This window comes from Copidosoma floridanum, unplaced genomic scaffold (assembly GCF_036245765.1).
Source record: "Copidosoma floridanum isolate Cflo_tuat_1 unplaced genomic scaffold, Cflo_Japanese_pri ptg000007l, whole genome shotgun sequence".
Taxonomy (NCBI): domain Eukaryota; kingdom Metazoa; phylum Arthropoda; class Insecta; order Hymenoptera; family Encyrtidae; genus Copidosoma; species Copidosoma floridanum.
In genome coordinates, this window is record NW_028321884.1 from 5,850,533 (window position 1) to 5,874,665 (window position 24,133).

At 40.3% G+C, this 24,133-nt stretch overlaps 2 protein-coding genes across 5 annotated transcripts; both read right to left on the bottom strand.

The window, feature by feature from the left end:
- Window positions 1–274: 274 nt before the first annotated feature.
- Capr (caprin family member) lies at window positions 275–5,701 on the bottom strand. Of its 2 annotated transcripts, none has more exons than XM_014357733.2 (6): window positions 5,389–5,701; window positions 4,494–4,712; window positions 3,774–4,136; window positions 2,865–3,704; window positions 2,540–2,792; window positions 275–2,446 (listed from the first exon to the last, which is right to left on the bottom strand). In XM_014357733.2, exons 1-6 carry the CDS (start codon window positions 5,503–5,505, stop codon window positions 2,136–2,138), a joined length of 2,103 nt encoding a protein of 700 aa, XP_014213219.2. In that variant the 5' UTR covers window positions 5,506–5,701; the 3' UTR covers window positions 275–2,135. The 2 variants fall into 2 exon arrangements, with proteins under 2 accessions (XP_014213219.2, XP_014213218.2); XM_014357732.3 differs by having other exon boundaries at window positions 2,534–2,792; window positions 5,389–5,700.
- A 1,339-nt stretch (window positions 5,702–7,040) lies between these two features.
- On the bottom strand, window positions 7,041–24,051 carry LOC106642854 (uncharacterized). 3 transcript variants are annotated; one of them, XM_089589192.1, is made up of 14 exons: window positions 23,889–24,051; window positions 16,776–17,384; window positions 16,126–16,678; window positions 15,218–15,865; window positions 13,964–15,115; window positions 13,387–13,890; window positions 11,983–12,389; window positions 11,550–11,579; window positions 10,816–10,953; window positions 10,600–10,721; window positions 10,396–10,520; window positions 10,021–10,301; window positions 9,377–9,559; window positions 7,041–9,306 (listed from the first exon to the last, which is right to left on the bottom strand). In XM_089589192.1, exons 2-14 carry the CDS (start codon window positions 17,184–17,186, stop codon window positions 9,100–9,102), a joined length of 4,761 nt encoding a protein of 1,586 aa, XP_089445318.1. In that variant the 5' UTR covers window positions 17,187–17,384; window positions 23,889–24,051; the 3' UTR covers window positions 7,041–9,099. The 3 variants fall into 3 exon arrangements, with proteins under 3 accessions (XP_089445318.1, XP_089445319.1, XP_089445320.1); XM_089589193.1 differs by lacking the exon at window positions 23,889–24,051 and adding an exon at window positions 22,222–22,587; XM_089589194.1 differs by lacking the exon at window positions 11,550–11,579.
- Window positions 24,052–24,133: the final 82 nt, after the last annotated feature.

A 24,133-nucleotide genomic window follows, 5' to 3' on the forward strand; every position in this document is an offset into this window, starting at 1 on the left:
AGAAGAAAAACCTAGCTATTTGACCTTTTCCATAAATTCGTCAGTATCTTTCGTTTTTTCTTGTTAAAGCAATCGATTTTATAATTTTTATTTTTTATTTTTGGAGGAGGGGTGAAAAAATATTTATTGGAAGGTATGTGGAAGCCATATATAGGTATGCGAGTGTCAAGTAAGTTAATAAGTATATCATATAATAATTTCTATTACTCACGACTGTGATCTCACAGAACTGCTCAGGTAGGTTGGGATAATAAAAAATTAAGCGTTTAATGAGTTCAAAAACTTAAAGCAGAATTTATTTTTGTAATCATAGGTGATTTGAGGGAAAATAAATCAACTATCATAATAACATTACAAAAATGGCGCATACGCAAAACGAAAATTAATGAAGTTTGTTCAGAATCTCGGATGTGAGTTTACATAAATATTGTAAAAACCATTTAGGTATTTTTTTAGTCGTATATATAAATATTTATTATAATATTGAATCATCAAGTTTTCATCAATGAAACATTGAATAACAATATACAAGTTAAATAATTAATTCTTTTAAACAATTTCAGTGAAAATCTTTTGGAAACGTATGTATAAATCACGCTCAACGTTGTAGTTGTAGATAGTTAAACATAATTGAACGAAAATATCAAAATGATCACAACAATTATCATCTGTTTGACAGAAAATAATTGCTTCACGAAAACTATATTTTACAACAGTAGAATATTAAACTATATTAGTAAACTTTTTTTGCCCGTTTCTCTAATTTTTTTCCCATTTAAAATATAATTTAACATTTTTTGCTGTAAGAAGAAGCAACGATCACGTAAAATGTAAGTCGTAACGCAGCCAGTCGTTGCTTGAAAAAGAAAGGAAAGTCTAATTGACCATTAATCGCGACAGTATTTTATTCGTCAATAATTACCGATAAGAATGTTACAGAAAAAAGTAGAAAGGGAGCAAATAAAAAGGGTAATCATTGTGAAAAGAATTTACAACCTTCATTCATTCCAATATGTTTATTTCTTTTTCTTTTTTTTTCTTTTAATCTGAATGATAGTACAGATTAAGTTTTTTATTTATTCTTTTTCAATAGAATCAAAGTTACGTATCAAGACAAAAAAAAATGGTGAGAAAAAGCACTGCTCTTGGATCATCTTTTTTCTGACATTTTTACAAAAAATCACTAGAACACTGCATCGCAATATGGAGTCATAAAGGTGTTGTCCTAATTTTTCTATTTTTTTTTTTTTTCACAAGTTTTTTTTATTCCAGAGTCGAGTTAATCACACAATAGCCAACTGCGACGCTCAATGCCAGAGAACAATTAACACTTAACAAAATATACCTAACATATTCTAAAAATCATCGGCGCGTGCATTTTACGTGCAATCGCTTTCAGGCGAGCGGCGTTTTGATTAGCTTTGCCTCGCTAACTCGGATCTCAATGTTATCTGTTCAAATACACTGTGAAGCGTATTTATTTGAAATGCACGTAGTTTTTAAGGTTTGTTTTTAAATAAATTTATACATTTTATTTTCTAATCTCGGATCAGCTTTTGTTGCCCAGTGAAAACTGCCTTCTGTCACAACACAATTAATACTTGCTTAAACTGGTGGAAATTGACATTTCTGTGAGAATTTGGCCGATCTTAATAGTATTTCCACTTTTTTCTTTTCTTTTTTTTTTCGTTTCGCTTTTATGCGAGCATTATTGAGCTCGTAAAATTCATTGTAAGACACCAAATCCAAGTAGCTATATTACTTATTCAATCATTATTTGTGAAATTCTCCAAGCCATGAGAAATGTACATATTTTTGCTTTCATAGTGTACAATGAAGTTTAAAAAAATTAACTGGATGCAATCCAGACTCGTTTGAATGACCTCAAAATAAAAGAAATCCTTAAAAAATCATAATATTGAATGACTTGTATTAAATGCATTGCTCGCACATTAATCGTATTTACGAAATAACTTGACACTATTACATTTCTTAAACATTATCTATATTATGAAGTCAGCTCAGCTGATCACCAATCTCACAGACTTGGATCATAAGAGAAATTTGATTGAATATAATAATGAGTTCGCTTAGTTTTTCCTTAATATAGCATACAAAGCTTGTGAATGGCATCTTTAGTTATGTGTTTGAGGTTTACCTCCTCGAGGTGCATAATTGGTGCGCGGATTGGAACCTCGTTGATTGGATCCGCGAAATTGACCACCACCGGCACCATTACCTCCACCACCGACACGATTCGGTCTAGCATCGACGTTGTTCCTGTCACCTCGAGGTGGACCTCCGCGGGACTGGTTGCTCGTCGACCTCTTGAAACTGGTGTTACTGTAACCACTGGTATTCCCATCACCATTACTGTTCCAGTTATTGCGCGGTTGATAACCGTTTTGATAGTTATTTCCATCGTTGTTACTGCGATAATATGAATCTGCAAAAGAAAATGGATTGGTTTACAGATGAAGCTACAAAGAAAAAATAGCAAGAAAAAAAAAAAAAAAAATTAACATATTCTTACTTCTACCGTTTTGTTGGTAGTTTCCTCGACCCCTGTAACCGTTCGAGTTTCCGCGTCTTGGACCACGACCTCGGAAGTTATTTCGTGGCTGATCGCCCCAAGACTGGGATTTCTGCAAATCTTGACCAGACTGCTGAGACGACTCCTGTCCCCACTCCCCAGTTGTTTCCGTTGAATCTGCCCAATCCGTGGAACTATTATTTTGGACGATATCGCCATCTCCAAGACCACTTTCGTTGCCAATTTGCTCCAAGGTATCCTAAAACGATAAGTGAGTCTATAAAGATCTTGATGAATTTAAAGGCATGAATTTTAACTCGTCAATTTTTACATGTAGCTCTTCTTTTTGCGTTCCAATGGCTTCTTGTTGCTTCATTGGTTCGAATGTTTGAGTTTGCTGAGGGAAACCGCCCATGCTCTGCTGACTGAACTGCATACTGGTTTGATGTGACGGAGGCATCGGGATCGGAGGAGGAGGGTTGGTATTGCCAAAACTAGGCAAGTGGGAAAGATCTTGCGCTGGATACATAACTGGCGTCGGGACAACATGAGGAGCAGCAAAAGATTGATTGGTGTACGTCTGGGTTGGAATAGGGGCGTTGAGACTAACGGCTGCTGCAACGACAGTTGCGGCCGAAGGAATGTGAGAAACTACGGCAGGTGTCTGAGAAACCGTGGTAGTATTAGATACTTCAGGATGGTCAAGCTCAGAATCTTGCAAGAAGCAAAAGTTAGACGAAGGTCCGATCACGTCGTTGATTTTGGGCGGCGAGATCGAAGATCGGTGCTGTGAAATTATGTCTTGCCGAGACTCTAGCTGCGGTGACACTGACGGCTGCAGTTGCTGAAGCCCGGCGACTGGTACATTTTGTTGCGACAATTGATTCGGCTGCTGCTGAGGTAGGGGTGTTATAGGCCCAGGAAACATGCTCATGTAGTTAGGGTCGGTAGTGACAGGCAGGGGAATGGTCGGGACAGGGAAGGGAGTTCCCACTGCAGATATGGGCATTGTAGGAGGAATGATGCAAGGCTGAATGGGAGCTGAGATAATACTTTCCGATTGGGATTGCACGGGAAAATCTTTTTCAATGCTGTTAAATCCACTTTCCACACTGATTTGCTCTGATGGATTCATATTGCTTATTTGAACTTCAGCAACCAGCTGCGTTATCTACGGCAAATGAATTAAATTAATGCTTAAAAAATAATGATAAAAAGTAAAACATTACTGTCAACCAACCTCCTCGGTAACTGTTGGTGTTTCGACTTCATTGCCCTGGTCAAAGTAACCACACTGAGTTATGGACGTGATGATCTCCTTGAGCTTGGAATAGGTGGTGCCAACAACTTCCCTCTGTTTACCCTCGACAATGAGCACATAGTGCTCCGCGACTTTCTGAGCTTGCTGGATAAAAGTCGGATCGGCGATTTCCGGTTTACTTCCTGTGTGCTTGAGCATCACTTCGTTGTACAAACTGTCCAGAAACTGGAAGTCCTCCTCGAGCAGTTTGATCGCGCCGTTCGTTCCGTTTAGAAAGTCTTCTCGCACTCCCTGGGCACACATGTTCATCAACGTGTCCTGAATCAACAAGACCTCTCGAACCTGAAAATAAAAGACACAATTGCTCTTTACTGGGAATTGTAACTTCCAAAAAAGGCCCGTTTCGCGTTCCACGTTCCAAAAATTCATGTTGCTACGTTTTACACGCGTTCCAAATGAGATCGCACTGTTTTATCCACACACGTAACGCGACTAACAACAAAAGGCAAATTGTTGCCAACAAAGCTTGTACGTACATAAAAGAGAAGAAAAGCCCGGCGCACATGTGTTTTTAGCCGATAAAAACAATGACTCGAGAATAATGGGGATTTAGGTAAGATAAATACACAGAAAGTAGGTGTAATATGAGTCACGAGAGTGACGTGACGGAGACCTCTCAGCGGACCCGCTCTCGCCTACCTTAGCGATGTCCTGCTGCATGCGCTCGGCGGCCTCCTTCCGGGCTAGCTTTTTCTGCTGTTTGATGGCATCGGTGGCAATGGTGTTGATCGCCTTGTAGAGGTCCTTCGTGATATCGAGGGTCTGTTGGACCTCGTCGTACTTGGCCACCGCGGTCTTTTGGTCGCTGTTGAGCTCACCGCCATTCTTCACGATATCCCGGTACTGCTCGAGCTTGCCCTGCGTTTCGAATTATCATCATTAAACACTGGAAAAATACACTTGATAGCGTATAAGTAAATTCGCCGGCAACAATCCCGACCATGTCGTCGTCGTATTATTATCATTGTTGTTGTTGTTGTTGTTGTTGTTGTCGCGTACAATCATAACCCCGTGATGATTGCAGATAGATATGGGTAATGTGTACATGTATAAGCACGCGGGTTTCCGTTCTTTCGAGAATGAGGCAGTAAGTATAGAAGAGCATCAGCGGAGGGCGACAAAGAGAGAGCGGACGGGAGGGGGCCGTGCTTGTGCTACGCGAGGATGACCGGAATGGGGTATGTATCGTCCCATCCCGTGTACGCATAACATATCCGCGCCTCGTGGGCGAGGGTCATCGGAGAGTTTGTGGTAGCACTTGTCGGAACTCGCCGTATCTTGGGGGACTACGAGAGCACATGGGTCGGGACCGTATAACATGGCGACGATGCCTCTTCTGCTGGAGGATCATTCGCGTGTGACATTATAAAGAAAGGCAGAGCTAGGAGTTGATGGGAACGCAATTAACCTAGGGTACATGGGGTTAGAAAGGAATAGAGAGAGAGAGAGAGAGACGAGCCTCGTGCAACAGATATGATGGGTGATCGCGTTGGGAGTAATTTTGGAGAAATCGGAGCGAGCTCGAGCTCCTTACCTTGCGCTTCTCGAGGTTTCGGATCTTGTGCTCGACGACGATGATGGCTTGTCGAATCGGGTCCACGGCCTCCGTAGAGGCCTGCTTCTCTAACTTATTGGCGTTGACAGAAGGCATCCTTCACGGGCAACAAACGCGAACTGAGAAGTAGCTCGCTCGCTCGTTGGCTGATGCGATGCGGCCTGCACTTATTGCTATTGCGGCTCTATATATATATATATGTGTACGTACACCTTCCGCCGTTTTCTCTCTCGTTCTCTTTCCTTTTCATACGGTATCCACTCTCCACTTAGTCTCCAACCTCCAAGTCCAGCTCCAAGTGCTCATACTCCAACTAGCTTTTGGAGCTTGGAGCTTTGATATAAAAACAAAATATGATAATCTCTCTCTCTTTTACACATCTATAACTTTCGCCGTAAGTAGCTGATACTTTTGAGAAAGTTAGTACTTATCAAGACTGTTGATTGGGGAAAAAGCTTGGCAGGCGCGAAAGTCATAAGTACGTCGTAAGTCGTCGAAAAAATATATGAGAACTGCGTAGACATCGAAAACTTCCGAAACAATGTTAGCAATAATAATTATGACTTCTTTGGAGCAGTTGGACCATTACTCGGTTGTTGAGTTACTTACTTTCATCAAGTTGTACGAAATGGAACTTATTCATGCGAGTTCATAACAGTGCAATGTAAGCTTTCTCTTAATATTTTTTTCCTACAAAAATCAAAAGCTTTTTTTACAAACGATAAATCAAAAATTATTCAAGTGCCTCGATCCAAGAATTGAAAATTTGTTGACACACTACCAACAAGAAGTAAGTAGACCGATGCTTTTCCAAAGTAAAAGTTTACTCAAGTATCGTTACTCAAGGAGGTTCTCGATTAAGATATGCCACAAACAAAGAAAACAAAACAAAAATCATATTAACCTTGGACTCTTCCAAAAAAAGACATTTATCATAAATAATGCTCCAGTTTTCATTCAAGTTTAAATACACACCATTTACTATTATAATAATGTGTGTTACTAAAAATGATCGATTTTATCTGTGACTTGTGAGTATTAAACATGTATTAAAGTTACATTCAAATGTACATTTGCCGCAAGTAGCACAGAAACTAGTCACTTTTTATTGTCTATCTACAGGATTAGTTGCGGCTGGTTTATAATCGATCACATATGGTTAATATGGTAATAATTATTTGGATCAGCGCCATCTAGCGGTCTTCATTTTTTAGCGAAAAGTGGCTCCTAAAATTCTGAATGAGAGCAATCAGGCTATTTCACAGACCCAACACTCCCTACACATACAGTTAAAAATTTTTTTTGTGCAAATAATCGAGGTTGTTCTTCATCAACATGTAGCGTATCTTGTTACCGAAACGACTGATTCTGTTATAATTTTTCAAGCAAATTAAGTTTTTTACGATAGTATACAAATTTACTATAAAATACAATAATTTAATATGATTCTTTTCTTTTACTTAGTCTAAAGCAAGGATTGATTGGGTTGCAGCGGTATGAAAATTAAATTAAAATATATTTCTTTTTTCTTTACGAAAAGGTAAAGGAAAGAACTATTGAAAACTCATTGAATACGAAATAATTTTTTTAATTTTATTGAAAAATTATCGATAAAAACATAAATCACGCAACTCATATTCTCAAGCTGATTCATGTCCAGCGTTAGATTCTAGAATCCATTGGAATTCCATATTTTCTTATCGACGAAAATTATTTTCTTTGTCTGATCTAATTATATTATAAAGATACTTACGGATGATAAAAAAAATTTACAAATGACATTTTAAAGTATATGGGGTCTATTCGTCTTTTTCCTTAAAATACATATACAAGTATTCTATTTCGCGTTTTATTTTCGTTTTTAAAATTTTTTTTCATCCTTAATCTACCTATACATACAACTGTCAGTAACAGCGTTCATTTTTGTTACTTAACGCCATCGACCGCAGCAAGAATTTCGTATCTCGAAGTCTTGCTTTCTCTGAAGATAATTAATTTTTTTCTTTAGGAAATTAAAAAGCTTTCATCGTTTGAGAAGTTACCAAAAAATTACTTTGTATACTTTCAATCGTTCTAGCGCTATCGCAGAAGCTGACGCTTAGTAGAAAATAATTACATGGCACGACTTTTATGAATGTCCTCATGTAACTCCACTCATTTTTTTTATTTTTTTTTTATTTAAGTCGATTGTACAATTCCTTTTCTTATTAGGCGTAAAATTTTGTTTCCATCTTTAAATGCCTTTAATTGTTGAAAAAAATCTGATTCAACTGAATAATGCTTCAACTCCTACTTATAATTGTATACGCTTTTTTATTTTGTTGATTAAACTATTTCATACAAATACACCATTTTATAGCGTCATTATGAACATATTTTTTACAATTTACAAATATAATTTCACATGTAATTTTTACTTTTAAATACAATCGCATCGTTTAGCCATGCTTATTCTAGCCTTTGCTGGTGACCAAACGTACAATAAATCTGGAACATGTTGAAACTTAAACGGTAAGAGATATTAACAATAATAATAATAGTAATAATAATAAAATAATAATAATGACGAGTGTCGTGTTAATATCATCATCGTATAATGTACACTTTGATCGATGTATAATAAAATTATTAAGGAATATCACGCAGTTATCGGAAACTCTACATTGCTTATCTTCAAATATCTTTGTATTAAGAGAAAGCTTCAGAGCCCAACAAGATCGTTGTTGTCTTGTACTAAAGTATTTAAAAAATAGAGTTGTACGAGTTTGTTTCATAACGCGCGTGATGACGCCTAGGGCCAGTCTATTAGAGTTCAATAATTTGTCAAAATTGATGAAAAAGTAATGTGAACAAAAGAAACTTAACTCTAGCGAGAAAGAATTTAGAGAAAATACTTGGATTTTTTGTTTACTACTTTCATACACACATACATATTTTCTTTAGTATTTTAATTCAAGCAATAACGAAAAATTTGACAATGGAATAAGCAAGTTAAATTAAAAACGATTTTTTTTTTTTTTTTTTCATATCACAATAATTTTTTTCAAAAATCGCTTTTTCTTAAATTTTTAAACTAAAAAAATATCAAAATATCGATATTTAATCAAATTGTAAAAATATTAAAAATTTAATTTCCAATAACTACTTCTAATTTAATATTTTTAGTATTTTCTCGTTAATTATTGTGTGAACTTGATACATGTTACATCAATTTGCTTAATAAAGCTGAATCGCACTTATTAATAAATTGTTGTTTTTTTTTTTTTCTAGACCTACAACAGATAACCCATACTTACATTTAGAAGCCTTACAGGAAGTTTGCTTTCACGATCTTATAACTGCGCCTCTAGTATCAGTAAAAATAAAAACATTGCAGACTTACACATAGAACCATGAGGAAGTTGTCTGCTTTTCTTGTAGACTAGGTTGATAATGCTAACTGAATGAATTTTCAAAGTTTTTATAACAAACACCACCGTTTCCTCGTTTGCACATACATCACTGCTATAGTTTAAACACAAACATAAAATATATGCGGTGCACTACGCGTATCGCAGTAATGATTTAGTCCCTATATTCAATAAAATACGTTCGTTGGATATTCCGAATCATTTAATAAACAGTTCAACAAATTACTAGTCTCAATCATGGCTTAACAAATGCATTGAGAAACTATCATCCACATCAGAACTATGAAAAATTGCTGCACATTTGACTGTTAAAAGAGACTATGGCTTGAGATTCGGTTACCATATGTAATGCCTCTGGCATATTTGGAACGTTCACTTGAGCCAGTGCATTATTTGCAGCATTTTTGTTCGCGAGAACTTCCTTCTTTTTCATTTGCTGATGAATACTATCTATTTCTCCCCAAATTCTCCTCACATCTCGGAAAAGCTATAAACAAATTTTATTAAGCGACTGTTGATGTTACATAACATTATGAAAATTCACAATTATACCATACCTGATTTAACCACAACTCATCGGCTAACAATTCGTTAAGAATAATTGTAGTATCTTTGAGTGGATCTGCTATCCTTTTATCAGCTACCCTACGTGCACATTCCAAGAACATGAGGTATTTTTGATGTGCTACTTTATTAAACAGTGCCACTTTTGTTTGACAAATTCGACAAAACATAAAATCCTGGAAAAACAATTAATTATGAATAATTCTGTTTGCTTTAATGTCTGTAAGTGAAAAAATTGTAAAAAGTGCAACTACAGAAAAGCGTACTTTTTATCAAGGAAAGTGTATAAAGGGATATTAAGTATTCTCCCCTAGGGACATTCATCCGATTAGGAGTACAATCACGTAGTAAAGGCAACAGATGCGTGAATGTTTGTAGATACATGAAACTCGATACGTCCCCTTGTCAGAGACGAAATAAGAAAAAAATTTGAGTTTTTATTTTAAAACTAATCACAACTTTCTGCCCTCTTTCTTATTCGTGGTATGTTTTTTTAGTGCAGTAAAGTGCAAGATCATTCGTGATTATTTAGGGTGCATATAAATAATGCATTAAAGTAATCTACTCTCCTTTTACGAATACCATCCATGCAAAAAGAATACTTTTTGATAGTTGAAAATTTATTAAAATAAATTACCTTCTCTTGAGGCACTTGAGGATTGGGTTGAGAACCTTCCAGCGTTGTGCTATTGTAAGGCTGTCCGTATAGAAGAACTCTGGCGTGGATTTTGACTCGACTGCATCCAGCACACGATTTGCCTTTATAATCCGCTATATTATCTCTAAGCACATTTATGCAAGGCCAAGTGGACAATGCAGTTACAACATTAGACTGCCAATTAGTGGTCGAAAGCAATCGCTGCTTCCGCTCCTCCGTTATTTCGTCAACCGTTTTAACGTTCGACAAAAAGTAATCGTCTGTAATTATTGTAAAGTATTGAGATATTTTTCTCAAACGTAAAAGATTGAAACGTTTTATTTTTATTTTTTAATTGGCTGCGTAAATCGTTACCTTTTTCTTGGAAAATTTCTGTGAGGAAATTTGAATCCAGAGCTTGAGAAATTAAAGTTTGTATATACACTTCGAAATTATCTTGATACTTTTCAGTATCTTTCATAAATCTACTGATACATTCGCTAAAATAATAAAAAATATTAGTAAAAAATTTAAACATTAAAAAAAATTATTTTATGATGTATTCACGTGATCAACTACCTGTCGTCAATTATCATATCGTCGCGCAAAAACTCAACAATCGTTTCCATTTTGCCTTGCTGCCAAAATTTGACTGGTACTTGTTGATAAATGTGACGGTTTTGTGGAGCCCAACCTGAATACTGAATAACGATAAAAAAAAAAAAGAAAAAAAATTATTTTCGAACCAAATGTATGGTGATAAAAAATCATTAAACATATAAAAAGTCTACATACTGTTGATATATTTCTGTACAAAAATTTCCCGTTTGACTGAAATGGTTCATACTTTTGCAAAAGAGTTTTCCCATCAATTCTCCACAAGGGCGGATATTCTTGTTCCAAGTCACTTTTTATTACAACAAATTCACCAGACTAAAAAAAATTAGGTAATTTGTAAATAATTGTAAAGTATATTTTTTTTTTTTTATACAATTTGGCAGTAAGTAATAGAATAATAAAATATTAAAAAATGTACTATAAAATCATAAAACTCAAGTAAATACTTTATACAAGATTAAGAGAAAATAATGTGAAAATTCAAAACATGTGTCTAATGAAATTTGTAACAAATGTAATACAATGAATAAAACAAACACAGACAATCACAAAAGAACTAACAAATAATTACTAACTTGTAGTACTTTTACTTAAAAAAAAAAAAAAAAAAATGTAAATTTAACAATTATATGAATAAAAAGTGCTGTCATAAAAATTGCATGGTTGAGTACAATAAAAAAGAAAGGTTGAATTAGTACTATAAGCGTGCGTAAAAAATAACAATTACAATAAAATTAAGACATTTAAAGATTAAGCATTGTGTATTTTTAAGTTACTTTTAGTTTACTCAACCATAAATCATGCCAATAGAATAAGAACTACAACGATGATGATAAAATGAACAAATTAAAAAATTACTAAAATAAACAGATAGATATGTATAAAACGAGTGTTAACGTATGAAAATTTACCGAAATTTGGTCATCTCCGAATGTAGAATGCTGTGTGCAACAAAATAAGCGTCACAATTAAACAGTGAAGAGTCGATGATGATTTTTGTTAAAGCATTTTTGTCATTTCGTTAAAATTAGGAACAATAACCTAATAACACTTGCATTAGGTTTTTAATTCGATGTTTGGAAATGAAAATTACAACAATGAGTAATTTACAATATAATCATGTGAAGACGATGTAACATAATGAAACAAAAAGCAACTTGCCTTCAGTCTGCGAATTTTAATGAATGGCTGTCATAGTGTGTAACATTATACACAAATCAAACTTGATCATTTATACAATAGACAAAAATAATTGTCCGTATAGTGTTCATTAAAATTCTTCGGTAGCTTGTTGCTGTAAAGCTTTTCAAAAATCGAGAAACTAGTTCAATTAAAGTGACTCACCTTGAACGGGGAAATATCGATGTCTTCATCGCTGATGGAGGCCAGCAATTTCTCGTCAATCTTACACGAGAGCTTGATCGCGTTACTCCTGGCAGCCGGATCGATCGGATGCTTCCTTTTACGGCCGCGCTTTGGCCCGGCGACCACCTCTGTGCTGAACTCGATCGTGCCGTCCATGAGCTTGCGTCGTTTGCCACCTATGACGGCCCTACCGCGCTTTCGCCTCTTGTCCTCGTGATCCTCAACCGGCTTGGCCGCTGGCGTCCACGCTGGATCCGAGTCTGAGTCTTGCTCCTCCTCGGCCTCATGATCCTCGACACTCTGCTGGCTGTCGAGCATCTGCTTCACACTCGTATTATCCTTGGCCTTCCTCCTTGAACTCTCTCGACGCGGCAACTGCGTTGCTCCTGTGTTCACGAAAGGGATTTCGTGTTTAGCGGTAATTGCTCCCAAGGGTAATCGTTACGAAAAAGGGCTTGCGTAATCCAAAGACGCTATAATAAGTCTTGTGCATTTTCAAAAATACAATTGACTCCTTGATACAACGACGAGCGGTACGTGTGAGTGCTCATTTCACGGAGGTATCACTGTTTAAAAAGAATGACTAATCGAAAGCTCACCACGGCCGCGCTAAGGTTTTTTTTTTTTTTTTTTTTTACCGGATTGAAACCTGTTTTTATTTTATACCGCTTTCAACGCTACTGTTTTATATTTCAAGATTGCCAATCGTCTGGTGACGATGATGCAAGGGGAGCAGTAGAAAAAAAATGACGATTATGTTGACACTTGGTTTTTGAGCGCACAAGCTTTTGAAACTCTTTGATATTTATTTTTCATTACGACTGTCTCGCGTTTCAATTACACTGTAAATAACTGAAACCCGTATGTATGCAGTTTGAGTAAGTTGAAAGTAAAAAAAAGTAACGCGTGAAACTTGATGCGAGAGGCGTTGAAAGTATCAATGTTAGTAGTTTAATTGATTTGCAGATAATGGGTTTTTTTTTTTTTTTTTTTTTTTTACATAATGAGAAACCGCTCCAAGATATCATGTCTACATTGTATATCTGCGAATCAAAGATACAATGACATGCTCTGTTGCTTAGGTAATTTGATACCTTTCATAACCTCATAGCACTCTACAACTTCAATCAACCTTAATCGAATCTCCCGACTCTTTTTCAAGCGCGCATCATATTATGTTCTGCGTGATTTTTCCGTTGCAAAATATCATCAAAACAAATATACAATTGTCACAAGAAACTGTTATATATTTTTGTGTGTTTAAGTATTGATAGTTAAATCTTTGAATACAGATAAACGAAAATCACATAACAAACCGATAAATGAAAAGCGGTTAACAAAACAAATAACTTGCATTAAAATGAATAGGCTATTGGCACTTACTCCTCATCCTCTTTTTCACTGTCACCGGTGGAAGAACAATGCCTTTGGCAGCAGCTTCAGCAGCCGCAGCTGCAGCGGCTTCGGCTGCTTTTCTCTTCCTGTCGGTGGGACCGCCGGGCTTAATCGGCCGACCTTTCCTTGGTCTGCCATCAGGATGAAGATTTCGAGTCGGTAGGGGAGGCATAGGCGCTGGCATCTGGATCGTTTGACTTTCTACTTGACAGGCACTTTCCACCTGGTTAGGCTTACGCTTGGATCCAAAAGGCGGTAGCTCGTCATCGCTCGAGAAACCGTCATCGCTGGAATCAAAGCTGTGACTTTTGCGCTCTTTTGGAAGGGGAAAGTAACGTGGATCGTTAGCATAGTCTATCGTTGGCATTTCTTTCGATTTATCTGACGAATTTTGTTGCGCCACCGATGATATATTTCTACCCCATGGATCAACACCATTGGATTCCATAGAACCATATGGATTTCTGTTGTTCCACGCATTATTTCTTCTGCCTATAAGCAAATATTCAGTATATTGTTTTCCACTCACCGATACATTATTTGTAAATATTAAAAAATTACACACCTCGCATCGATGGTGGAGGTGAAGAGTCCTTTTCACCTTGCAGGAACTTGAGGTAACTCGTCATGAACCCGGAATTGGGATCATTATTCGGCACCCGTCTTATATCTGAAGTAACGGGTGGCGGATTGTTGACAACAGCTGGCGTTACGTTTGAGCTCAAGTACTCGAGCTCTTCTTCGATATTTGGATTTATCACTTCAGGCTTATCAAGCGAGTTCACTACACACAAATTATTATTCTGCTGGCAACTATTGTCAATGTCCGTCATGGTAACAGAGTTCATCCCTATCGTTGGATTCATCTCGTGCACGATCTGTTGCTGCTGCTGTTGGTGTTGTTGGTGTTGGTGTTGTTGTTGTTGTTGTTGATGATGATGTTGTTGTGGCTGATGCTGTTGTTGTTGCAGATGATGCGTTTGTTGCTGAACGGGTGCAGCAGCCATGTGGTGAGTTGCCGGAGCAATGTGAAAAGTTGTTGGAAAGTACGAGATCGTAGGCGCGGGCGCTTGGTGAGTGACCAGGATTGGTTGAGTCTGATGCGTCACGGCACCTACCAAGTTCGCGGTGTGTATTTGAGGTGTCGGTTGGGGCTGAACCGTAAACGTCGTTGCTGGAGTGGCTGTGATTATTTTCGTATTATGAGGCAACGCCGTTAGGTTCCACCTCTCGAACTCGATGTAACCATTTTGCTGTGGCTGTGGTGCTGCCTGCACCGTCGCTGCCACTGTCGGCTGTTGCTGATTTATTACGACGCTGTGGTGTATAGGCGCTTGAATTTGGTACTCATTTGCAGGCGCGACGGTAATGAGTTCCGGCGGTTTATCCAAACTTTGGCACTTTTCACTCACGGGCACGATAATCGTCGCTTCCTGAACCTGAATGTGCTGCTTCTCGACATCGTTCATGTCGTCATCCTCGTTATCGCTGAGGGACGGCATACTTCGCTGGTGCTGTCGACAGCTGCTCAGGTTTTGTAGATTCATCGAACTACTATCCATACAAGACGTATTTTGACTAATCCCACGACTCGTGAGAACGCTCGTCTCGTTGCTGTCGGTTGTGAGATATGTAGAGTTGGAGAACTTTTGAGGGTCGTTGGATTGATGACTTTCGTTGTCCCAACATTGCGTCTCAAACGTTGCTCTACTCGACGCTGCAAAAATTAAATAATGGTTAATGCCAAGTTTCCCTATTTAGATTTTTTTAAGTTTTTGGTATGAAAAAAAAAAAGTTTGGAAAGGTGTGGGAAACGCACCATCTGTATTATAAGTTTTGTTCTCATTAGCACCAAGAGCTCTCGTGATCACGGATGAATAGACGACTTGATTTTGTTGCGAGGGTGACCTTGTGATGTTGACATCGAGGGGCGAAGGCGGCGTCATTTGCTGCGTCACACCACCTGCTTTGTAGGGCGTACTCGTCGTTCCGTCGCATTGTTGCTGCATGGACGAAGGCGAAGACATGCTAGCAATGGGACTATTGTACATAGGATAAGTAGCAGGGCTAGGCACGTGACCAAGAGGTGAAGCTTGAGAGTGGGACTGCATGGGACTGGGCCTGCGTGGCACGACGACCTGTGCGCAATCGGGACCGTTTTGCGATGTATTGGACGAGTACGCACTGTCCGTCGAGGTGGCAGACTTTGATCGCGCGGGCTGCATGTGGAAATCACCAGTAGAATCCGTTATCGCCGAATTATAGTGCCGGCACGAGCTCGGGGCCTGCTGTTGCTGCTGATTTAGCACGTGGAATTGCTGAACGCCACCATTGGTCGTGATGGCCTTGCCAACCGTACCATTACTGTTCGCCGTGCTATAGCTTAGGTTGTGCGAGTCCATCATCGAAAAGCTGATGGGAGATGATTGGCTGCTATCGTGGCCTTGATCCGGACTCGTGTGGTTACCTTCACGAGAGAAGGGTGATGTATTAAAAGTGTGGGATCGATTTTTTTTTTTTTTTGCCTCATCTGATTTTGATTATGATCCTCGAGTATCGTGTTTAGAAAAAATCAATTCTATGTTTGAACTGCAGTAGCTATAGTGCACAAAGTTCTAATAAAATGACGACAAGTCGAATAATGTATTAAAAAAACACTGATACTGTAACGCAGGTTTTTTTGCGTGGGAATTTTTTTTTTTTCATTTTAAAATAAAATGCTCTTACCTTGCACAACGGTTGGTTTATCCTGTACACTTGTACTGAGATAAATCGTTGTGAGTACGGGAGATCGCGACGGCATCTGAGTGATCCTGTTTGCAGGAGACGGAGTCGAGACGATGCATGACTGGTGATGCATGGACGATTGGACGGCCGACGAATTCGTCGCGGACTGATCGTCGGTCGAGTAACTCGTAGACAGACCATCCGAGTCGAAGGCATTTGCGCTTTGGAAAAACGTGTGAGCACCGGCCATCGACGATTCCGTGACTATGCACTTGATTGTGTTATCGCCGTTATTCATGGGCGACGACTCCCTAGCGTCCGTCTTAGAATCGGCTCGAGTTATTCCCGTACCATTGCTGTAGTGCGTTACGAAATTGTTGTCGTAACCAACGCCGTTGTCAGCCGTGGTTGTTGTTGTTGGAGGGGACGAAACTGCGACGCTCTCGTGAGGGAGTATTCCAAAGGGACTCGTGATTTGAGTCGTGGTGGGGTGTGATAGGTTCCAATTGACTGTCGAAGGTGAGGTAACTGATGACTGATGCTCGTAATACGTCTGAAAATATTTGAATAAATTGTGATTATTATTATTTTTTTCGTTTTGCAAATTGCAAAGATATGTATCCAACAATAAAATCATGAAAAATTCTTACGTCATCTTGCTGAGGCGATGCATAATTTCCGCAAGACTCCACAGGAGAGTCCGGCTTGGAGGTAGCAACTACTTGTGCCCTGGCAATAGGTTGTGAAGTTTGGGAAACGTAGTGCGTTTGCTGTTTGGAATTTGTGTGACTGAAGAATGGCGTGAAAACATCATAACCTACAGCAGTCGGAGTGGTTAGAAAGCCTGCCGAGTTGAACGACGAAGATTGTCCGGCCAGGGTTGTAGGTGCGGCTGCTGGCAAGAGCAGCTGGGCCGTAGTTGTGGAGGGCAATGTCTGAGCAGTGGTACTCAAATGATGGGACACTTGGTCGTTATTGTTATTTGGTGCACTTATTTGAAACGCGCTGGTTATACCCGCAGTGGCACCTAGACGGTTACAGGACGCATACCAGGTATCCATTTATCCCTCTTGGCACTTGGGGAGTGCCTGTTAAGTTGGATTTGTTTACCAACCGGTCAACTTATAAATTCCTGATAGCATAGTCTCTTTTCACTCAGAATGACGTACTCGTACAGTCCCTTCAACGTCTGCTTATGCATTTGAACCATTTGAACTTGGCATGTAGGAAAAATGCCAAGCTTCGAAAGCAACTACCACCTGCAGTGAAAAATGATAACGTTTCATATATTTATGTACATGTACACACACATACATATATATACATACATATATATATACACACATATTCTTTTTATATTTGCGTCTGACTGTGCTCCACATTATTGTATTATGTAAACGTCTAAGCGCCCGATCCGACCGATAAAGCAACGGAGTCAATCTCATGAACGCACGATTATTCGTGAACAAAAAAAAAATCGATCGCTCGCCGAGTAAGTACAACAGTTACTCATATTTTTTTCGCTCCCCACAACATGCGTCGTTGTCGACCAAAATTGAGGAAAATAATGATCGACCTACGTACATAATATGCTGTATACACTGCGACGCAAGTACTTATTATCGAACCGCTGACTCCGAAAATAAAGGAAATGGGGAAAAGAATAAAAAGGAAAAAAAGACAGAGGAGAGAAAAAAAAGTGCAAAACACAACTTGCGTGTGCGCCAATGTACGAGTAGGTATGTATATTACGAGTGTAAGTATCGTTCATAAAAAAACAAAAAAAGAAAACGAATTCACACACAATCGAGTTTACTGTTGAATGACGAAACAGAGTTGTATTACGAGAGAAAATGCGAGAAACACACATGTATATAAACACTCAAGTAGACGTGCAAGAGAGCGAGAGAGTAAATAAAAAAAAAAAAAAAAAAAAAAAGTTCGTACGGGAAAATCCGCTGCATCGTCGACGCTGTCGAGGACGGAGCAAAGCGAAATACTTATATATCTTCGAAGAACGCCACAACCGCCGCTCCGACGGGACAACGACGACGGGTGAGAGTTACGACACACACGTGATCCGCCACAAGAAAAAAAGAAAAAAAAAAAAAAAAAAAAAAAAAACAGAAAAAAATGCCGAGGAGCAAACACCTTCTTTACAAAATAACTTTTCACGCAAAACAGTCATTTGGTGAACTTATTGTTACAGTTGGGGCACCGAACGAAGGGGGCAATATAATACACATGTGCACCGCACCTAAAAGTTACTCTCTCTCCCTGCCATTGTTTTTATTTTTCCCATACTACAACAAGTATATAATATATTATATTATACCGGCTGCGTTTGTACTTTACTCTCGCAAATTTCACGCTCTCGGTTCACGAGCGGTCCAGAAGAGCGTGTAAGTTTGAGCTGCTGCCGACTGTGGCAATAAGAAGCGAAGGCCCCCGCAGGGACGGCCGTGTACAACAAACCTACTGCTATATAATACCTAACACACAGAAAAGTGTAAGCAAGTATTATACACGCTCCACTGCTCTCCCGCCCCTCTTCTATGGGCAATCGTGTTCTCTTCTCTCTTTTTTCTGCGACGCTTTTTTTTTTTTTACTCAAGAAATCATTGACTTTCGGTACATATTATATAGACGATCTACGACGACGCACGTTTGCTCCCCGTAATCTCTCCCCCATCGCATTGATGTACATATACACACACGTTACATGCTCTCTCTCTTTTATACTTTCCTCCTCTCCGTAGTCCGTACCTTTAAGTCCGTACACTTATGGTAGTTACAGTATTACCTACTCCACCTCCGTCCCATACAATACGTAATAATAATAATAATAATAAAGTAGTACCATCGCCTGTGTGATTTCACGTACAAAATAAAATACGCGTGTTTCGAGCATGATAATTTTACCGAATTTTACAGGAGATTAGGTTCCCCCCTCCCTTTTTTTTTCTGCTGTACTTATACGTACATTTATTTTTCTCGTCGGCCTCGTTTTTCTTTTATCTTTTTCTTTTTGGCCTTATTATGTACGCGCAAATGTGTAATATGCACACTTGGCTCGTTCCCCGGCGATTATAGAGGCTAAAAGTCGCTCGGTCTCTGTTTCTCTAGTATAACTATATGTATAATAGCCAACTCTGGACGTCGTCCTCGACTCGACCGGCTCTCTGTATCATCAGTTATGCACATATTATGTATACGCACGATATGGGTAACGCTATATACATTCTCGATGTCTCCTTTAGTTAAATAGCTCTCTTGATTAATTATTGCGCGCACGAGGCCGCCGGGCGTGCATTACACTCGCGCCGGCAGCGAGGGGGTGGAGGGGATATCAACGTGGCTCTCTATCTCGATCGGAAGTTTTTTGGAGCCATCGATCCGCGGGACGTATCATCAACGCTCGTCCATCCAAATTTTTCCGTTCGAATCATCGCGACTATCGTTAATTAACACCGACTCGTTCGACACACCCATACGCGCCCACACACACACACCCGACACCCACATCGATTAAATTGTACACGACACCTATACACCGGTATACACTCGTGAGATGGTACACTATCGATAAGCCCGGCGTGTCGTTTAATGCAACGTTTATTATCAGTTGTTTTTGTTTTTTCTGTACATTTTTCAACATAGACATGGGTGGGGACACTACACGCATTTTCGGAGCACACGGTGTTTTTCATTTTTATAAAATTACGTGCTCACCCAGGAATGTGTACAGCAAGAGAAAGAGAGATAGATAACGTCTCGAGAGATAGAGAGAGAGAGAAAGCGAGAAATTGTTTCATTCCCGGGTTTTCGTAATTAATTAATAAAAAGTGATCGGTATCATCCACCCGCAGCCGAGCGAACGATTGCGCGCGTGTGAGCAAGTATACGCGAGTGAAAACAATGGAACGCGCGTTGACTCGCGTGAGGTGGATATGTATATACGTATCTATATTGCAAGGATATTATGAAAAAAAAAAAAAAAAAAAAAAAAAAAAACGGCGGGTTCTCTCGTTCCAGGTGTAAAAAAGTAAGTATGCATCTGTAGGATTTTGCGAATGCTCCGATTCTCTTGGGTTGCCGATGCATCGGGACTTGCATTTCGAGAGAGGAAAGAGGAGGTAGCGAGGGGGGAAGGATATACATAATCGGCGCTCGGCTCGGAGAAGAAAAAAGGAAGACCACGTGAAAAGGAGAGTGAGAGAATGCGCGCTCGCTCTCCGGAGTGGTGATGGTGTAGGTAGGTATACTTAAAACTTACCAACAACACACAACAAGAATATACCCTATAAGCTGCAGCAACATCAGCAGCATCAGCTCTGCGAGGAAGCAAAAAGCAACGGTCGAGACTTCCGGGACACGCTGTATTTTATATATATATACATGTACACACACACACACACACACACACACTCTCTCTCTCTCCTTCTTTTCGTTCTCTCTCTCTCTCTCTCTCTTTCTGTATGCCCGGAAAAGCTCCCAGCGCATGTTTACCAGATATAAAACAGCATGGCCTGGATGCTGCTGCAGTAAAACACGACAGCCCTCTTTTTCCCTTCCATTCTTTATTTTGCCTCGCTCTCTTTCTCTCCCTCTTTCTCCGCCCCTTAATCTCCCAGGCTGATCGAACGTTCGGCACTTTGGCCTCATTGTCTCTCTTTTCCCCTATCTCTCCTGCCCAGCCCAGCTCTCTCTCTCTCTCTCTGTCACCCACACAATGATACCGTCCACTGTACACAGATTTTTCACTGCTGCTGTTTCTATTATATCGTATACATGGGCCATTATATTATACACACGACCACCACCACTCTTTTATTATCATCATCATTATTGTACACACGCTCACATGTTTATTTGATACACGGATTTAGTTATGTCTATGAATACAAAGTGGTAATACCTAGGGTATATAAGAGGTTTTACAGTGGATCGTATGGCCGTTCGTTGTTTTAGGTATACATGTACGCACGCACACACCCAATACCAACACCCGAACTTTCGCATGAAAGAGGCGCAAAACACGAAATCGGAGCAGATATCGGAGCGGCTGCCGGAGAAACTCAATTTACGGATGACGGGCAATTAAAGTCCCAGACGAGCCGAGCCGTATACAACAAACGAATGAACGAACGAGCGTGCCAGCCAGCAGGTACTATTATACATGGGGATCCAACCTACTCACGTAGATACACATAATACATATATATATACGTGTGTACAGTTGGCGTGCACCCTGTGTAATACACATCTGCAACGCGATCGGCTGCGCCCGGTTTCGATGGTGTGCATGAAAAGCGCTACCAAGGGATGGATTCACATGCAAGTTCTACACAGGTACCTATGTATAGGTATAGGGATTACTGTACAGCTACAACAACCGAATCGTGATGTGTATAATTTTTTTTTCACCAAGTACACACGCATGTGTACTTTTAATTATTTGTCGTGTAATGTTGCGCCGCGTGTGTGAGTACGACCTGTTTCTCAAAAAAGTTAGAGTCAATTTGAAGAAAGCGGACGCGTCGCCCGGCGCGAGTTGAACGTTCATCAAATAAGTGGACGACAACAGTTAAGTTGGAAAATCTAGCGAGAGAGCCAAGAATAGTAGGAGGAGGCGCGCGGGCAGTTGAAGCAGAGCAGGCCGTAATTATAGATTCGTCGGCAACCTGTTTGCAGCCTGATGTGTCTGATGCCAACGTAGCTAGCTATGTGGCTGATGTATATGACATGTGTATGTATATGGGTAAGCTGCGATGCCGTGATGGCCTTGCTATAACCTCCTCCGCCTCCCCCTGGCTCTCCTCTTTTAATTTTATAACCACCGCCACCACCACGCGACGAGTGAGTATCAGCGTAATCACGACGATCATCGTGATTGATGACGACGACGACCATGGCAGTACAACCTACCTTCCGTTCGTTTGTTGTCGTTGTGAATCAGTAATCGACAAATCCAAGGGAAAGCTGCTCCCACTATTGCGCATAATCTATATCTCTTGCAACGAGCACCCCAATCCTACCCCATGCATGTACACTTGTATACGTAGGTTATAGATGTATATATGATATGTATTTTACCGGGTTTGCCCTGCCTCTTCTCTTCTTTGCCACCCGGTTCGAAACTCTTTTTCTCGTTCACCCGTATATGATACTTATGTAGATTGTACCAACACTTTTTGTACCGACTCCAAAACTCCGAAATAAATGTACACTGTCCGACCATAAAACGAGAGAATAGCGCGCACACACTGTTTGTGGTACTTGATGTACACGGGTAAGAAAAGCACACACGGTAGCACGATTCAGCTGCTTGTCGGGGTTGCTTGTTAGTTTGAAGAGGGAATCTCAGAGGATTAACCAAGAGGTCGGCGACGAGGCTGATAAAGGGCGGGCGCGCGGGCGACACAGCGCCCTGGGCACATTCTTCATAATCCTCCGACGGCTCCCACCTCCTCTTCTTCTTCTTCTTCTTCTTCTTCTTCTCCTCCTGCTGCTGCTCGTCCCTTTATGTCCACCACCTCCTCTCTTGATGCTCTTCGGTCGGTTTGCACGCCGCCAAACTCTCGCCCGACTCCTCTTTCCTTCCTCGTTCGCACTCACACTCCACTTATCGGCTCGTTCGGGGCTCTCGGCTACTCGAGCTCGCTCTCTCCCTCGATATATATTGGTACTCTGCTCTCTCTTTTATAGAGGAAGTATGTATACGTACCTCACTCTTATGCACGCGCACACGCATCGGCAAAGGTTGGTTGTTGCAGCGGAGCAGTACACCGCTGCAGAGACCAGAAATATGTACAACATACACACGAACGCACGAGCACAAAGGGGGGAATCCGGGGAATATATCTTCGATGGGCTTTTTTACGCCCTTGGCACGGAGTCACACTTATATATATACACGCACACACTTTTGTACTCCCTGCAGCGTTGGTTGGTTGGAACTGGTGTGGAAGTCGGAGCACCAGCGAGAGCGCACGACCGAGCACTGAAAATAGGTCCAAGCGTATAAGTATAGCTGGCTGCTGTCGCCTGTATACAACCTATACGTATTGTATACTGTATAGGTGTGTATACATATATACCTATCTATCTCTAGTGCAATGCTTTGAAGTCAAACGAGCGCCGCCGCCCGCCGCCGCTGCTCCGATTCAATCGCACGCACACAACATGAGAGGGAAAAAAAAAGGAATACAAACGTTCCCTGCTGGTGCAGGTTCTCCGATGTATGTATATGTAATGTATACTGTAGGTGTGCTGTGCACTATCGCGGTACATCGCCCGCCGACGATGTCGCCGCCCGCCGTTAGCCGCAAGTTGGAGCTTAAGCGTTAGAGCTTTTTCTACTTTCGGCTCCTCGACAACTTTTTGTACGTACACACATACGGCGTGTTTTTAATTGTTTTCTTCTCACGCCTCTAATCTTCCTTTCCCTTGATCCGATACGTACTTATATCTTATCCGATCGGAAAGACACTCCTCTCTTTTCTCTCCTGTTGCTATCTTGTTCTCACCTATAACAAGGCATGCGTGATACCGACGATTGCTGCCATTTTGACGGGGTCTCTCGAATGCTCATCGCCTGTTGGCTGGGCAGCGGCGTTGCACAAGCACACCTCGTATTTTATCGTCACCAATCAACCATCGGACAAACATCGCATTGCAACCCAGCGCAAAGAGAGAGAGAGAGCTTACAGGTACTAACTAACACTAATGCGTGCTGTCACGTATATTAGACGGATACTTACGTTGATGATAATGTATGCACGGGCTGCACATGCACGCAATTGTCGACTTCGTCAATGAAGAGACCCTGACTCCCGCCGCCGACGACGACGACGATGATGACGACGTTGCTCCGAAACTTACTATATAACCCCTTCGACTTGTACACCGCGTACTCAGTGCACTGCACTGTAGGTACTGTACTGTGCACACACGGCACGTTTTCAAGGGGCAATCGACGTCGAGCTCCCTACTCTCCTCCGGCACT